Raw genomic sequence first — 19,442 nt, 5'->3', positions numbered from 1 at the left:
AGCAGATCTGAGAAATGTACAGTACTTTAATGTCTAAGTAATTTAAAGCGACACACAAGTCAAAACTGAAGAAAGTGTGCCGTCTGCTGGTTATATATGAATGACACCCAATGTGCAGTCGTTCTGCTCCTCTTTACTTGATATTTCTATGACATTTGTGTTGCTTTTGAACCTGTTTTGTTGAGGAAGGTGGCAGCAGGGCATGCCATGCAGTCAAAGCAACACTTATGCTGTCCTGTCATCAGCTTTCTGAATCCATAAGGACATTCTGGTGAACATAGAGACTCAGGAACCTGGAGATTAAAGAGAGAGTTAATTTTATTTCCCTTTCAGGCATCTTATTAGTCTTAGAAAAAGTGATTTAAACTGATTTGTGAGTGAAAAAAAATCACATTGAAATCTGACATATGGCCTTTTTTTCTTAGTATAGCCTTTATTGCTATATGTATAAATGTATACGTTTTGCCAATGTATAACTGAAATTGCGATATACAAAGTTGCAGTTATTTAAATGGCAGAAACAAGTATTCAAAGCTTTTGTTGTGTGTAGATGCTGATGCAGAAACTGATTAGAATCAAGTGTGAAATACCATTTAGGGTAATAGAATTAATTTATATTTCTGGAATTCACTAAAGCTGTAGCTTGTTTATAAATATCTAAAAATAAAATTAGTTTAATACTAATACTGAGCATTTACTGTTAATTTTACTATGCTTCTAATATAATTTATTATTGTGGAGGCAAAGCTAAATGTAAGTAACATTACTCTAGATATTCATTAGATATCATTTTAATACACTCAAAAATGACTTTTTCTGCTTGATCAAACTACTGATTTAAAATGAATTAAAACAACACAATTCATGCATTTTTTGGGACAACTTAATTGTTTAATGTTCAATCCACTTAAATTTGTAAAAATTATTCAGTCAACTAAATCGATTTGTGTTGGGAAAACATGTAGAAATTGAGTGAAATCCAGCATTTTTTTTACAGTGTTTGCTGATTTTGTGCCCAAAAAATGGCTTGTAACATAAATACCTACAGTTGGAGTCAGAATTATTAGCCCCCCTGAATTATTCGCCCCCCTATAATTTTTTTCCCCCAATTTCTGTTTAACGGAGAGATTTCTTTAATACATTTCTAAACATAATAGTTTTAATAACTCATTTCTAATAACCGATTTATTTTATCTTTGCTATGATGACAGTAAATAATATTTGACTTGATATTATCAAGACACTTCTATACAGCTTAAAGTGACTTTTAAGGCTTAACTAGGTTAATTAGGTTAACTAGGCAGGTTAGGGTAATTAGGCATTTATTGTATAACGATGGTTTGATCTGTAGACTATCGAAAAAAAATATAGCTTAAAGGGGCTAATAATTTTGACCTTAAAATGTTTAAAAAAAAATTTAAAACAGCTTTATTCTAGCCGAAATAAAACAAAGACTTTCTCCACAAGAAAAAACATTATCAGACATACTGTGAAAATTTCCTTGCTCTGTTTAACATCATTTGGGAAATAATTAAAATAGAAAAAAATTCAAAGGGGGCTAATAATTCTGACTTCAACTGTATATCTTTACATGTAACTGCTGACAATCATATGGGACTATTCTAAATAAAAATTATGCAAATAAATAAATAAATTATTGTATATTCATTTCTTTAACAACAACAACAACAACAACAACAAACAGTAGGCTATTGTAAATACTGAATATGAATAATACACACTTACATTGGTTACAGGAGACACTTGTCCTGACCAGTCAATCTGAGAGTCGTCTAAATGAAGCTCATTGGCACCAGGACTGTAATTTCCCACTACCTTAAATGACCACCCCATTCGTCCATTCCCAAGTCACTATATCATAACCCGTGGGAGGGTCTCCATTCTTATCAAAGTAAAATGATGTATTTCGAATGGAGAAGCGCACTTGTCTCAGCTGCTCATAAACCTGAGGGATTTCAAAAATGGTGCCACAGTTATTAACACAAAAAAATCGATCAATTTCATACTGCGTGTAATACTATATTGATCATAACTAACCTGCCATGGCTGCACGTCATATTTCTGACACAGTCCAGAGCCACAATCCAGTACAATGTGCAGCGCATGAGCCACTGCATAAACAGCTTTATACACATTAAATGAAGAAGTAATGTCGTACTGCGACAAAGAAAAGCCATTAATCGCTATATCGTAAAGGTTTGTGTTTTGCATACACGGGACACTCGGGTTAAATTGACTGTTCAGGCCAGTGTTTTTCAGCCCAGGCACAGAAAGCCTTTCGTAATTTTCAAAACCCTCAAATTCAGTATATTTAACAGCAACACCAATGACTGTCCCTATCGTACTTATTCCTGGGATACTACTAACCGTCGATGCCACTGACCAGTCCTCTGTCCCAATCCACACTTTACCCGTCACGTTTTGGGCAATAACAAAAGGAAAGAAACCAGCGGCCCGTCTCTTACTGGCAAAGACAACAATAGTGTTGACTTTGGTTTTGAGGATGTTTTTAACCATGTCTTGCATGTATTTAATAGTGCTGTCTGTTAGCACAGGGATCTGGGCTTGGTATGCGATGCATATATTGTTGAGTGGAGCTTGCTTGGATAGGCTTTGCATTCCCTGTATACCGTATGAATTGTCACTACCAAGAAGGGCAATCCAGGTCCAGTTGAACTTAATGAGAATCTGGATCATTGCGTTGACTTGGTTTTTGTCGCTGGGAATGGTGCGGAAGAAAGATGGATAGAGGAGCTTGTTGCTCAGTTCATTTGTAGCCTCGTAGGAGATCTGCAAAAGACAAAGAATGAAGATGGATTGAGTCAAAATAGTAAGAGAGAGAATTTCTCTGGCTGCACTAAGTAAAATTCGTTCATTCATTCATTTTCCTTTGTCTTAGTCTCTAATTTATCAGGGGTCACCACAGGAGAATGGAGAATGAACCGCCAGCTATTCCGGCATATGTTTTCATTTGTTGTCACCAAAAATCAGCGTTATTGCACCCAAATATAGTTTTTATCTCTTCTGGAGTGACACATTGGTACGTGTTGACTATAAAAAGAGAATATAAACATGAACATGTAGATTTTTTTAAATGACATTTTTTATTTTGAATTTGGAAGTAATATCATCAGCAGTTTACAGAATAAAACAGAATAAACCTAATAAAAATTAAGGTTTAGGAGAACACACATCTATATAGCTGTTTTGCATGAAATAACAACAGAAGATCTTTCAGGCATTTACATTAGCCTTTAGTGTTCCACAAAATGTGCACAGTAAAAAAATATCCATGTATAAATATTTATTAAAAAAAGTTACTTTTATTGATATTTTTAATAGTTTGATGTAATATATTGTTTGATATGGTATTGTAAGTTATGGTACAAAAACCTACTGCCAATACTTTTTCTGTTATTTTACAGACTTAATTCTCTCTCTGTATTATTTATTCATTCATTCATTTTCTTTTCGGCTTAGTCCCTTTATTAATCTGGGGTCGCCACAGGGGAATGAACCGACAACTTATCCAGCACACGTTTTACGCAGCGGATGCCCTTCCAGTTGCAACCCATCACTGGGAAATATTATTTATTATACAACATATTGTTTCAAATCACTAAAACTGTAGTAATAGTCACTTTGATAAAATGCACAGTTGAAAGAGCAGAGATCAACATCTCATAATACAATTACAACTGTAATAAACAGAAAAAAAAACTGTAAATCATGAAATACAGAACCTGTTATTTAACAAATTTTTTTTACAGGGTGGAATGCTCCATTGGTCTCACACATGCAAGCTAATGCCATTATTAAACAGCATTAAATAAAAAAGCTGAATAAATTACACATATGTATAAATGTATATAAAATCAAACTGAATTGTTTGTCGTTTTTATTTTCAAAATGCTTCTTTTTTTATGAAAACTTTAAGAAATTCCACTCTTTCTTCTGATATATTATGTTCAAATATTCACCAATTATTCTGGGGCCATGATTATCTGACAATAATCAGAAATGCTCGCAATGACTAGCAACTTTAAAATTGCTTATGGTGAAGTGTTTTTTATTAAAATAATAACCTAACTTGATAATCATACCATACCTGAGGAACTAGGAACACCCCAAGCGCAGCTGCTGGTGTGAAAGCATAGGAACTACTGTCAGGACCGATAATGGCCACCGCACGACTGTCCACACCTGAGGGGTGCAGCTGCTGGGCCAGCAGGTCTAGGGTGGCCAAATTACTGGCTGGGAGAGAGCATAAGTCATATGTCTGGTAGCCCAGTGTGACTCCTGGAAGGAGCTGCTTGTCCTGGGTGCCATTGTTAATTTCATCCACAGCATATCTGAAGGCCTGTACCAGATGATAGCCATGCTTGTTGGTTAAACCTCTGTAAATAAGATAAATGCAATAGTTGTTTAAAGACAAAATCTAGCAGTCACTAATGAATATATTGCACTTAAAGCAATAGTTCCCCCAATAATGAAAATTCTCCCATCAATTACTCAGCTTCCACTCCCAAACAGGTTTCAGTTGCTTTCTTCTATTGACAGAATTCGCCAGTACTGTAAATCAATTACAGCAAAAATACTGTATTTACATTCACAGCACCATTCACCTTGCTGTGTATACATTTACAGTATTGTATATATTAACTGTAAAAATACAGTAATTTTCACAATGCAGCTTTAAAATACAGTAACATACTGCATAACTGTCCTACAGTAAAATTCAGTTCAGATTACAGTTCAGTAAGCCAGTAGCTAACTGTAAATCAATTACAGCAAAAATACTGTATTTTTACATTCACAGCACCATTTACCTTGCTGTATATACATTTACAGTATTGTATATATTAACTGTAAAAATACAATAATTTTCACAATGCAGCTTTAAAATACAGTAACGTACTGCATTACTGCCCCACAGTAAAATTCAGTTCAGATTACAGTTCAGTTAGCCAGTAGCTAACTGTAAATCAATTACAGCAAAAATACTGTATTTTTACATTCACAGCACCATTCACCTTGCTGTGTATACATTTACCGTATTGTATATATTAACTGTAAAAATACAATAATTTTCACAATGCAGCTTTAAAATACAGTAACGTACTGCATCACTGCCCCACAGTAAAATTCAGTTCAGATTACAGTTCAGTTAGCCAGTAGCTAACTGTAAATCAATTACAGCAAAATACTGTATTTTTACATTCACAGCACCATTCACCTTGCTGTGTATACATTTACAGTATTGTATATATTAACTGTAAAAATACAATAATTTCACAATGCAGCTTTAAAATACAGTAACATACTGCATCACTGCCCCACAGTAAAATTCAGTTCAGATTACAGTTCAGTTAGCCAGTAGCTTACTGTAAATCAATTACAGCAAAAATACTGTGTATTTATTCACAGCACCATTTACCTTGCTGTATTTACAATAATGTGTATATTTACTGTAAAAATACAGTAATTTTCAGAACGCAACTTTAAAATACAGTAACATACTGCTTAACTGCCCTACAGTAAAAATTCAGTTCAGATTACAGTTAAATACTGTGTAATTTACAAAATCAAGTGAAAAATCATTAACGTTGTACTATGTTACACTTCAGATTGAACTATTTCTTTAAACATACATTTTTAAAATTATAATGATATTTTGACACAGTACTTTAAGTTTAAACCTTGGTTAAAAAACAATAAATAAACAAATAAATAGTTGGTAAAACTCTTCTTATTTAATAATTTTTTTAAGACTTAAAAAGAATAAATAAAATGAATACTAATATAAAACATTAACACATCATATGTTCTAACTGAACTATAACTAAGCAATAACTAAATGACATGCCATATTATTGATAGATTATAACAGGCTCATTCTTACTTTTTGCAGTCATTCAGGTAAGGAGTTGGTGGGATGGTGGAATCAGAATTATGCAGAGCAAACCAGCCAGAGAGGATATAATCTCCTTGAAGATGGAGACCTGTGCTGTCACTGAATCTCAAGAGACAGAGAAACACAAACTGGCCCAACATCTTTCCCATAATACCTGTGTTTGAGCTCTACACACACAGATGAGCTTATAAACTCTCTTCAAGCCCTTCCACGGTTTCTCCATAGTCTCCTGGTGGCAAAGATTTGCATGCTATACGTGTAATAACCACAGAGAGATGCATTTGCCTGTGGAAATATGTTCAAATGACTACTGCAAATGTAAGTAAATGTAGACAAAGGCAAATATGACAAGATTTTGTCATACAATATTAAAGGGATAGTTCACCCCAAAATTTTAATTTACTCACATTTCACTCACCCTTTAAGTCGTTTCAATCTTTTTCTCTTGAATAAAAAAATAAGATAATATTTTAAAGAACACTGAAAGCCTGTAACCAATGACTTCCATAATAGGAAACATGTAAAAATACTATGGAAGTCAATAGTTACAGGTTTCCAACCTTTTTAAAAACACTTCTTTTGTATTTTACAGAAGAAATAACCTCATATAGGTTTGTAACAAGTAAAGGGTGAGCAAATTATGATTTTTTATTTTCAGGTGAACTATACCCTTAATATCAACTACAACAGCAATAGTGCTGTTACACTATTATTCAATATTCGAGCCAGCCAAGAGTGTGAGTGTGGTATTTCTTCAGACAACAATACAATATATAATAATAAAACATTATTGTTGATTGACTTACATTTTACAATCAGTATTTGACAATGTCATGTAATGTATTTTAGTTTCCTTAAAGAAAATGGCAGAATTAAACATCCCAGTCACTGTGCAGAACTGTTATTTTAGGTCCTGAAATAATCAATAATATTGAATGAATCTTTAGAGTGAACGACTCACTCTTGAAGGGATAGTTTACTTAAAAATGAAAACATGTTGTGGCTTTTCTTTCTTTCTTTTTTTTCAAAAGAATGTTAAGGAACATTTTTAAAATCGTGTTTTTTGTGATTTTGTATTTTTACTTTGCTTTCGTAAAAATGATTTCAAATGAATTTTCTTGGCGATTCATAAATCAACCAAAAGTACTTAAGTAAAAAAATGAATAACATAATTGCCTGTGGCTCCTGACTCTTGATACATTGAGGACATTTGCAAGAAATTCATTTATCCAAGCAGACCTATTTGCGGTTCACACTTACGTTTTAGGTGAGGATTATGTGATATAAACAGTGTGTGTAAACAAAAGTCCATAGACTGCCTCATTAGCCTCAAGTATGGAGCCAGATCAGTCTCAAAAATAACATTTACCAAATAAAATGTAGACATGCACAGCACAATTCACATTTACAAAATCCAATTTGTAAGTTCAAAAACAATTCATAAATACAACAAACAATTTGAGGTTTCACAAGTAAACATCATAAATAGTATTTTCACCAAATGAATTAGATCTGAGTATTTTCTGAATCGTGTTTTGAACTTACAAATTAGATTTGTGTATTTTTGAATGGTATTTTGAACTGATGAATTGGATTTGTGTATTTATGAATTGTTTTTAAGCTTACAAACTGGATTTTGTAAATGAAATGGTGTTGTTGGTGTAATGTATTATTTTTGAGACTGATCTGGCTCCATACTCAAGTATTACTTGTTTTGCCTATATGTTTTTTCTTTTATTTTTCTCTTAAAGTGACGGTATCAGTTGACTTGCATTTGATGAATCACCAAGAACTAAGGATATTTCGGGTAAAAATCTTCTTTAATGACCTACTAAAGAAAAACAGTCACCTTTATCTCTGATGGCCTGAGCGTTGGAAATTTTCCATCAGATCTGAGTTTTTGGGTGAATTTCTTTTTGAGTGAGTTTCTGGTGAATTCCTTTCAGAACTCATGTTTCATCCTTGAATGAAACTGTAAATTGGAATAAATGAGGGTCAAAAACCATTAATTGACTTGCTCATAAAGTTATCATGTACTGAGTTAAATATTCTGTTGAAATATGTCTGACCAATTAGATTTGAGAGCTAACTTTTATGATTACACGTCTAATACCATTATCTAACAGGAGGAACTTTAATCTTCATTTTAATGTTCTGCGTGTCAACAATCCAACATGTTAATGCCAGCTATTAATTTATAATTGATACAAAACCGTTCTCTTTAAACATTAAACTTTGCTGGTATGAGAATGTGACACCATAATGATCTTCTTCATCTGCAAAACAAAGCTGTATTCCTAAAGAAACGTGATTTGTGTATCACCAAATGAACCACTGGCAATGCATTTGCCTGTCTCAACAGCTTTTCCCAGAACTTTGACCTATAAAGTATAACCACAGTTTTCATTGCTCCTCTAGAGTCTCGTTGAGCATTACCTCTGTACTCGAGCAACAGGCAAATGTATGTAAAATACGTGAGAATTGCTCAATCATGCAAAACCAAAATTTCCATGCAAATCTGACAAAGTCGAAACAATATTCCCTCCTCTCATATATTATGATATAATATACAAAAAAAAAAACCTGAAAGCGGTCGTAAGGCAAACTTTTTTTATTTAAAAACCCAGCATAAATCAGACTACAGCTACAAGACTTGCTAGTCCTCTCAAAACGCTCATCTCTTTAGTATCCAGCACAAACTAAAACATTTATTAGAAAGACCCACACTTAGGCAAGAAATATGAAATCATAAATTCCATCAACACATAACCTCTGAATGACCGTATAGAGGAATAATAAAAAATATGGAATGATTCATTTCCATTAATTAAAAAAGGCAATAATAGCAAACCTTTATCTCCTCACCCAGATACTGTTTTTCAGAAATCTAACCATGTAATCAAAAATATAATAATTATTAAGATAATCAGATCATTAGCATGAACAACAATTAAGTTCTAAAAAAAGAATTATGTATCGTATAATAAATAAAAGACAATTGTTTATGTTTTAAATCAAGCTATTGAATAATAATCCAAATCATATGTTGTGTGGAGAAGGGATCTGTTGTGTGGGTCATTCTTAGAAAATGATGGCATTACTAACAACAAACAGGGTTTCCCACTTCCCACACTTTCATGGACACCAGATTCAAGGACTTTTTAAAGCACCATTAAATTTAAATATAAAACCTTTGTAATTCATACCCCGAGCATATGTATCGCCATGAAGGTCATTCATTCATTTTCTTTCGTCTAAGTCCCTTATTTATTGAGGACTGCCACAGTGGAATGAACCAGCAACAATTCCAGCACATATTTTCCCAGCGGATGCCCTTCCAGCCACAACCCAATACTGGGAAACACACGGGAAGAACATGCAAACTCCACACAGAAATGCCAACTGGTCCAGCCGGGGCTCGAACCAGCGACCTTCTTGCTGTGAGACGACAATGCTAACCATTGAGCCACTGTGGCCGCCCTCTTAACAATTCACTAACACTTATAGTTCTGACCATTTTAAAAAGTCATGCTCAAAGAACTTTAATAAAATTTGTTGAATTCAATATTGGTGATATTCAAATATGGTTAGTGAATATTAAAATGTGCATTATTTGTCATGTTTTGTTCTGTTTTTGACACTTGGGTACAGTTCTAAAAATAAAATCTTAAACAAAATAAATTTTTAAACACGGGGCAAAGGACCTCTGTTTGTTTTAAGTACTTTCAAATAGCGTGGGAACCCTGAATAAAAGTGTCTTCCTCAAGGTTTTCAAAAAAAATTGTGAAAATATTGGTGAAATAATGTTCCATCATCATTCAGTGTAACATAATTATGTAAAAGTGAAGCAACATACTCTGACATGTACTCTTACATGTCTTTCTTACATGTCTCTTACTCTTTCATGTGACATGTATTTGACATTTAAGACTCTGCTGATGATACACAAGAAGCATTTTGAGCAGTGTTGCTGGGCAATATTGCAGAGCATTGTTGCTTGGCTACTTTCCTATTGAGAATGAGCAATAGTCTGTTATCTGTATTAATTCTGTATACCATTGCTCTAATTAGTTTCCCGTGTCTCATGTTGTTGCCAACTGGCAGCATCATTTCCAAAGATGCCCTGTATATCATCAGCATAAGTGATTAATAAATTCTATTTTAAATGATATTATTTTGAAGGATAGTAGCAAAGAATAAGATGTAAAATGAAAATTGATCAGTGCCTTCACTCAAAAACTTCAAACTACGTATTTAAAATGACATGAAACAACAGAAGTTCTCAAGCTTTTTTGGGGACAACCCAATTGTTAATTATGTTCAATCCACTTAAATTTGTAAAATGATTCAGTTAAAGGTGCAGTAGGTCTTCAGAAACATTTTTTGTTGTGCTGGTTGAAAGTCTCTTCAAATTCCAATAGTAATGATTAAAGTAAATGATCTAAATATATATTTCTATGTATTTTTATATTCTGGGTAAGCCATAAGACTAAAAAATGTTCATCCAATTAAATATTGTCGGGCCGATAATTCCCATAATCCTGATAAATAGGCACAAACTGTCTTTCAACAAATGTAGATTTGTACCACTTGCGCACCTCTGTTCACGCAGATCCGCCGACTACACGTGCACATGCGTCGTGGTCACGTGGACAAGAGTGTCAACGGTAAAAACAATGCTGAATCAAAACATTTTAAAATCCTGAATCAATATTAGAGTTACTTTTGCGACGCTGAAGGAAGAATGACACCATGGCTGAAGTATTTCTTTCAGACAGGTAATGTTATGTTTTAAAACTATTTTAGCATTTAGTTTGTTGTTACGAATAGGCTATATGCACAGAAGTGGTGTTCAGCCATGAATCTTCCAGCGAAAGATTGATGTGACTATTTCAATTCATAGGTACCAGCAATCCATGCATGCATGAAATATTACACATTATGACAAGTTTGCTTGCTAACTACACAACTGAACTTGTGCTAGATATAATAGAGTTTTTTCATTCAGAACTGTAGTATTAAAAAGTACTATAAAGTTTTCTAACTGGCGAATGACATGATCTACTGGGTCTCTATCATCTTTAATGTGCACGTTCGTGTGATTTTCAGGAGGCGTGGCTATGAAACGGCAGGGGAGGGACTCTGTTTCAAACTATTATGCTAACCGGTTAGCATTTAGGCAGATTACCTACTGCAACACTTTAACTTAATCGATTTGTGTTGGGACAACATAACAGAATTGTGTGGAACCCAGCATTTGTTACGGTGTTGGGCTGCACTTTGATCCTTAAATAGAGTTTGGGTATTTCAGTTAATTCTAAATATGACTGACAACATTATTTGATATATAACTATTGTTACACTGAATGACATTTTTGTGGATGTCTTCTATAAATCATAATAAAAATGTGCATTAGTTATTATTTTTGCTCAGAAAACTCATATTAAACAGGACATGCTGTATATGTACTGAAAACATATGAAAGCTGTATTACAATTATATTTACGGTGCTTTAAAACACGATTTTTTTCTCTTTGATTCGATTAATAAAATAATTAACGTTTTGTTTAATATAATGTCCCTGAAAATTGACATCAGTACTCCATACAATATTAAAAAATGTACATTTTTATTTGATTGAAATCTAAATATCATGCTTTTTCTTGCTTTGCTTGCTGTTGCTTTTTTTTCTAAAACGTTTCATGCATTTTCTAAGAAATTTCTGTCCGGGCTGTTTAGCCCTTTATCTTTTAACATTTCTTTTTCTGAAGAAACATGAAATATATTTTATAGTTTTATAAAACTGTATAAAACTCAAGGCACAGCAAATCTGCTCTGATACTTTTGATAGTAAACTCTGATACTATTTTTGGAACATTAAACAATAATTGTATAATATGTTTATTAAAGGGAAAAAAATGTGACAATTCAATCCTAAATACTCATCTTTTACTGAGACGACCCACACGCTGAAGAAAAAAGTAACAGCCACACTTCAGTATCTCGCCAGTATCTAACCTTCCGACACACTGAGGACGTTTATGTTATGGCTTCCAAATCTTAGGATCATCTATTATCTTACTTCACACACCTCACAAATTTGGATGAAAGACATGACTCAGGTCAACAACACAACAAAGCATGTAGTCCAAAATATCCAGAGAAGAAATATAAGGCAACTTAGACACTGTGTACAGCACGTTCGTAGGCACATGAGTTTGGGTTTTTTACTGCTACTCTCCAACACTGAAAGAGCAAATACAAAGAAACGAGGGGGAAAAAACTGCACTTGAGGAGAATCGCCTCACACATATACTCACAGTCTGTTTCCAGCAAAGAGAATCACAGAACGCACCGTCAGCCCAGTCCAGATTATTGCATAGATCTCAGTGCACAGTGGTTTAGTTGAGCAACAGTTGGTAAAAACATCTGGACTCACAGAATATATTATTTGTGTAAAGCATACTGCATGATCGATCTATTGGCTATTGTGATTTAACGTATTTCAGAGCTTGATTTTGAGTAATACTTTCCTGTTTTAATCTGTCTGTTGTTTGCAACATAGGCTCATTCTGAAAGTGTAGCCCTATATACATATCTGGAGATCGTGACTTATGTAGCCAGATGTATGTATGGCGGTATTTTGTTTTCAAAATGAACGCTACAGGGTGGTATGACGCCGTTCCTTATCGTGCTTACCAGCTGACTGGTTAAGTCCGTATGGACGGCTTTTCTGCAGGTTACCAGTTTGTCCAGTTAGCTTGCCATTTACATCGGTGGACTTGAGACACAGAGAGGAGTTGACCACGATGATGGTGTTTGAGTCCAGTGAAGAACGGTTCCAGAAAGCAGGTAAGACAAAAAATAAAATAAACAAGTAAATAACAGGGAGAGAATGTGGTAAAATCCGAAAACGTGGTAAAAATCATCTTTTTCTGGATTGCTTTTTAAAACACTGCAGTTGGGTTTAGGGAAGGGTGTGGGCGGGTGAATCGGTGCTTTTGAAAACACTATTGGTTAGGTTTAGTGAGAGAGGAGGTGGGTCAGTCAATTGGTCAGTCATTCAGTCAGTCAAATAGTCAGTTGACAGCGGGCTCTGGTGGATTTACGCGAGAGGGGCAGGTGCAAATGGCACTCGCAAGAGAAATTTGAGATCTGAAAAAGCGTACACAGATGCCTCTGGTAGATTCGCGAAAACAAAAATTGCAAAAAAACGTAGATCCTGGGATGTATTTGGCGCTCTCCAGAAATGAATATATAGGTACACAATGAGCCTGGGTTGTTTTTTTTTAATGATTGTGGACCTGTAACTTGCATTTTAGATTTGTGTAAACAAATTAGAAAGATAGCAGAAATTATGTATTTATTAATAAGTTATAATAATAATAATATTACATGATTTTTAAAAAATAACTACTACTAATAATAATAACAATGCATTTTAAACTCCTTACCTGCCACCCCCATTTTTTAAATGTCAAAATTATTGGTGATATATGCATATTACTAAGATTTTGTCAAGACAATTTCAAATTTATTACAAAATTTATTAAATATGTACTGAAAAACATACCACCTTGTGGGACGGTGACAGATAAGAAGTTTTTTTTTCCATATTTATTATTATTATAATTTCATAATATTGACAATATTATTAATATATTATACATGGGTCACACTTTACAATAAGGTTTCATTACTTAATGTTAATGAATGTATTTACTAACATGAACTAATAATGAACAATGCTTGTACATCATTTATTAATTATCGCTCAACATTTACTTATGCATTATTAAAATCCAAAGATATGCCTCTTAGCATTAAATAATGCACTGTGAGTTCACATAAACCAACAATGAGCAACTTTATAAACAATAACTAACATTAATTAATGTATTATTCTTAGTTTGCTTGTGTGAATAACTAACATGAACTATTCATTCTTTCATTCATTTTCTTTTCAGCTTAGTCCCTTTATTAATCAGGGGTCACCACAGTGGAATGAACTGCCAACTTATCCAGCATATGTTTTACTCATTGGATGCCCTTCCAGCTGCAACCCATCACTGGGAAACACCCATACACGTCCATTCACACACATACACTAAGGACAATTTAGCTTACATAATTCACCTGTACCGCATGTCTTTGGACTATGGGGGAAACCGGAGCACCCAGAGGAAACTCACGCCAACACAGGGAGAATATGCAAACCCCACACAGAAATGCCAACTGACCTAGCCGTGGCTTGAACCAGCGACCTTCTTGCGGTGAGGCGACACCGCTACCCACTGCACCACCGCGCAGCCTAACATGAACTAATACAACCTTATTGTAAAGTGTTACCATAATATGCATTATTATGATATCCATCTAATTGTAAAGAGTGAGACCCCAGTTAAAGCTACAGTGAGGAAGACTATGGAGCCATGCCTTGGCAGTGCTGATGAAGAGGGAACAGGTTCGATTTGGACTAGTCCTGCTCTAAGACAGCTTATAAAGCACCAATACTTGCTATTTGGGAGTCTGAAATCCCACACTCAGCCGTACTGTGTATGAAAAGGTGACCAGACACTTAAAAGAGTGACTGGTTCACAAAAAAGCTGAGAAACCAGAAGGATGAAGGGCTGATCATCATCTGACTTCTCCATTCATCTCCACTTCTCCGTCTTTCTCTCCATCTTTCAATCCATCGGGCTCCAGCTCATCCTGAATGTCATCAGTGTTTCCTGAATCGCTGCTGGCCACAGAGCTGAGGGAGGGTGATTGTCTGCCGCCAGAAAAAAGAAAACAGAGCAGAAACTTAAACAAAGACAAAGTAACTGTAAAAACGGGTTAGGAAAGTTTTAATGGTTAAGTTTAAATAAAAGTCAAATGATTCAAAACATTTGAAGGTTATTAAATATGTTTGATATCTTGAGCTGATTTAAGAGCACATTGTTTTCATTTTTTTCAAACATCCTAGCACTTGTCTGCTCTATCCTTACCACAGTTTTCCCAATGTCAAATTTAAGCCATTTTCAAGTTGCTTTACAAGTGTGGCAAACTTCATCACATCATATCAGATACTAATCGTTATTGTATTCTATAGTATAGTATTGCAATGAAAACTTTTTGATGACAGGCTTGCCTCAAGCCTAAGATTTAGAATTCTAGCCATTCATAACTAGGTAAGTAACTATAACAAAGTTCTAAATATGGGAGTAGGAGGATTATGTTCCATCCACTTAAATTGTAAATACTAATAAGTTAACTTAATACCTTCATGTTGTCTCAAAACAAAACGATTGTGTGGACATTTTAATTTAAGGGTTGGTTCACTCAAAAATGAAATTTGTTATTAATTGCTCACCCTCACGTCATTCCAACCCCTGATACCTAAGTTTGCCTTTAGAACACAAGTGAAGATATAAAAGATGAAATTTGAGAGCTCTCTGATCATTGTAGACAGCAATGGTTCCAACTCGTTCAAAGTTCACAAAATACAACACCATATGTTCAGTGGTTCAGTCAGAATATATGAAGCTATGAGAATATTTTTGTCCACATAAAACAAAAATAATGACTTTTTCTTTTTTTATGAATTTTCTTTTCTATTCTAAACGAACCAATGAAAGCATTTAGTCTTTTTTGAGTATTTTTTGGTACTTTTTCTTTGAACAAGTCACGGCTCTCCATGTAGGATGAGAAAGCTCTCAGATTTTAACCCCCCGAAAACTGAATATATGCATTTCAAATATGAACAAAGGTCTGGGGGGTTAGAGTGACATGAGGGTGAGTAATTAATAACAAAATTTAAATTTTTGGGTGAACTAACCCTTTAACCCCTTCAGACCCTGTTCATTACAATGGACAACACGTGTCAGCCCATGTTTTTTGTGGTTCCTGAACATTTTTTATCTAATTTAAAGCCTGCAGTCCATGAGAGTTGACAATTGTCATCCAATCAAGTGGCAGTAAGACTCGGCATATTGTAATTTGAAAAACCACACTTAAAAGCAGCATAGCATTACTTCACTCCACACACAGACGTAAGCCACATTTACACATGTTTTTTTTTCAGATTTATTTATATGTTTGCTAATTTTTCATAGATTGTATGTAAAAAAAAAAGAGGGATTGCACTTACTAATTAAAGTTTAAAATATTTTGTAACATTGCAAGCTTTAGATCAGGATTTTTTTCAAATATGTCTCTGTCCAGTAGGCTGGACACTGGGTTCAAGGTCTGTTACTGAAATTAAATCTCCAGTAATGCTGATTGAACTTTATGTCAAAAAAAGAGACTATATCAATGTACGGATTCATTACTGAAACAAGATGCGATCTATACAACATAAACCTAAAGTAAAAATGTTAGAATGTTAATATTTGATTAGATTATACCAGCAATAATGTATGTTTTCTTTGTATTTATGGTTGGTATAATGTTCGAGAAGTACAACTGTTTTGACCTGATGTCCATTGAAATGGACAAAAAATAAATAAATAAATAAATAAATAAATAAATAAATAAATAAAATATTAATAACTCAATGACTGTGACAACATACTTTTACATTTTTTGGAAATTTTGGGTCTGAAGAAGTACAGCTAAACTGACCTGCCGGTGGGGGCTGTGCTTTGAATGAGCCTCCGGCAGGTCTCCATCTGGACGTCCAGGCCTCTCTTCATACTGCACATCTCCCATGTACTCATGCATGGTGTCTGTTCATGTCATTCTTGGCTGTGGCCAGTTCCAGCTGTAAGAGCAAGACTGTGGTTAATCTTAAATAAACTTGAGGCAAATGTCAGATGAAGCTCATCATTCACAAACGTTCTCTAACCTCAATTTGCCCGATGGTGTCCTGATACTCCTGCTCTCTGGTTTAAAACAGAGACTCCGTTTCATGTATGAGGCTCCCCAGACTTCGATCCTGATAGGAGAGTATAAGCATTAATGTGTTATGCATTATTAATAATACTCTCAGGAGTGGGTATGTCTGTTTTATAGACAGTATAGTCAATATCAGCAAGATTGCATATTTGTGAAGCTTCATATTTGAGAAACATACAATAATAGAGTATTTTTAGGTGACACACTGCTTTATTGAAACACTAAAATTCAAAAGTGTTTGCATGTGAGGTTTTTAATATTTAAGTGTTAACAAAGTTTTTTTAATTTGACATATTTGAAGATTTTTTGGAGATTTAAAAAAATATAAATAAATAAATAAAGCAGTAATACTGTAATATATTTGAAAATGTAATTTCATGTGATACTACAACTTAATTTTCAGCATCATTACTCCAGTCTTCAGTGTGAAATGATACTTTGGAAATAATTTGAATAAGTCAATTTAGCATTTGAAATATTGTTTATATATGTTCTCTTCTGATCAATTTAAAGCATTATTAATGAATACAAGTATTACTTTTATTTGAATGGTTTTGAAATGGTTTTGAAAGGTATTGCCTACAATAATTTCCCACCAACAGTCAGACTATGTGTACACCTATTTATTGTCTTCTACGTATAACTGTCAACATTGCTAATTGTATACTGCTTTGTTTTTTGGGAGTGTGTTGTTGTATTTTGCACTGTTGTCTGGAGCCAGCACCTAAGCTTTACCTCATCATAGTACACGTGCTGCTGATGATGTGACAATAAAAGTGATTTATTATGGTATTGCATTCAACTAAAACCATGAAAATGTAATAGTTTTTAATTAAGTGAAAAAAATATATTTTTATTTATTATGTATTATTATTTATATAAAAAAAATTAAAACTATATGCATATAAAAAAATTAAGTAAATTAAGTATAAAAATATTATATATATATATATATATATATATATATATATATATATATATATATATATATATATATATATATAAATATGTAAATAATACATGAAAAAATAAATAAATAAAATAATAAAAATGATAACCAACTTATTAAATAAAATTACTAAAATAAAAAGAAAACAAAAATTATAACTATAACAAAAACTGAAATAGTTGTGGAGTAATACTAAAATAACACTGCTTTACATTGCATACACGAAGAAAATGTTTAACCGGAACAGCAGTAAACATTTATTTCACTTACAGTATATGAAATCTAGTTTCATATAATTATGTTGACATTTAAAATTTGTTATATATAAATCCATTTAAATAAGAATCTCCTAATGTAGCAAAAGTGAATTGTTTTTAAATATATTGACCAATATATGTGTGGTTTTTAATCAGAATGTTATTAGCTTAGCAACATACTATTATCAAACTACTGAAGCTTCTGATTTGGAGTGCTGCAACAGTTGCCTACTGTATTTGGATTAGTAAATTTAGTTTAGATACAGGGTTAATATACATTCATATTACACTTAATTCATTTGATCTACTTTTATTTATGGTCTCTAATGGTGACTTTGCGCTTCACCTGCTCGTGTGTTTCTCCGTGAGACTCAGATGCACACGACACGGACACAGCTGTGCCAGCGGCGGCGGTGGAGGGGGTGGTGGTGGTGTTAGCAGTGGGGGTGTTGGAGTTCAGACTGTTGTAGTGACTGAAATCCTCCCAGAGCAGAAGCGTCTCCTCCGTCTCCTCCCACGCCAGGCTGTCACAGTCATCGTCAAACTCAAATGTTTCCCTCCTGCCAACAAACCAATTAGCTGAGCAACCTCTGTGAACAAGACAGCCAGCGGACAGAAAAGAAGAAACACAGGGAGGGAAAAGAGGGAAAAAAATACAAATAAAAACAGATCCACAATCCCAAAATTACAAACAAAGGATGTGAATATATAAGAGGAGAACAAATATGTGACCCTGGAGCACAAAAGGATGCCAAATACCATTAGAATATTAAGTAAAGAACATGTTCCATGAAAATAATTTGTAAATTTCCCACTGAAAACATCAAATATATACAAACTCAATTTTTATTAGTAATGCACATTGCTCAGAATTACTGCTCAACAAAATTGCATCACTTCCAAAATAAAAGTTTGTTTTGACATAATTTAAGTGTGTGTATTCTGTAAATTTATTATGTATATACAAATATACACATGCATGCATTTGAGAAAATGTTTATTAATGCTTAGATATGAATTAAATATGCATAAAATGATATACAATTATATATAAAAGTAAATATCTATGTAACAAAATTGGTTTGTATTATTTTGTTTTTATGTATGTGCTTGTATCACATATACATAATAAATATACATAACGCACACACGCACGCACGCACGCACACACGCACACACACACACATATTATGTTCTGTTTATTAACTTTTATTTAACCTTTTCCAGGACTACTAAGAATGTAAGTTGGACAAATTTAAAGTCGATTTTCTTAATATTTAGATGATTTTTTTCTTGACCCCTCAGTTTCAAGATTTTCAAAGAGATCCAACTTGGCCAAATACTGTCCTATCCAAACAATATACAGTATACATCAATGCCAAGCGTATTTATTTAGCTTTCATGTGATGCATAAACCTCAAT

At 33.6% G+C, this 19,442-nt stretch overlaps 2 protein-coding genes across 2 annotated transcripts in view; both read right to left on the bottom strand.

Annotated features, from left to right (window-relative positions):
- LOC130217451 (taste receptor type 1 member 1) overlaps positions 1–6,173 on the bottom strand; it is a 12,198-nt gene extending 6,025 nt beyond the window's left edge. Inside the window, 6 exon segments of the mRNA XM_056449563.1 lie at positions 173–293; positions 1,747–1,849; positions 1,851–1,966; positions 2,059–2,811; positions 4,130–4,418; positions 5,924–6,173. Of these exon segments, the coding sequence (XP_056305538.1) occupies positions 173–293; positions 1,747–1,849; positions 1,851–1,966; positions 2,059–2,811; positions 4,130–4,418; positions 5,924–6,084 (1,543 nt within the window). The 5' untranslated portion in view covers positions 6,085–6,173.
- Positions 6,174–10,842: 4,669 nt separating this feature from the next.
- The window catches only part of iffo2a (intermediate filament family orphan 2a), a 42,285-nt gene continuing 33,685 nt past the window's right edge, over positions 10,843–19,442 (bottom strand). The window contains exons 6-9 of the mRNA XM_056449231.1: positions 18,367–18,610; positions 16,765–16,854; positions 16,542–16,680; positions 10,843–14,709 (exon numbers count right to left, since the gene is read on the bottom strand). Of these exons, the coding sequence (XP_056305206.1) occupies positions 16,807–16,854; positions 18,367–18,610 (292 nt within the window). The 3' untranslated portion in view covers positions 10,843–14,709; positions 16,542–16,680; positions 16,765–16,806. The remainder of the gene's footprint in view (positions 14,710–16,541; positions 16,681–16,764; positions 16,855–18,366; positions 18,611–19,442) is intronic.

Source organism: Danio aesculapii, chromosome 23 (assembly GCF_903798145.1).
Source record: "Danio aesculapii chromosome 23, fDanAes4.1, whole genome shotgun sequence".
Taxonomy (NCBI): Eukaryota; Metazoa; Chordata; class Actinopteri; order Cypriniformes; family Danionidae; genus Danio; species Danio aesculapii.
Note: the sequence above shows the minus strand (reverse complement) of the source record. Positions and strands in the feature narration are given on the sequence as shown.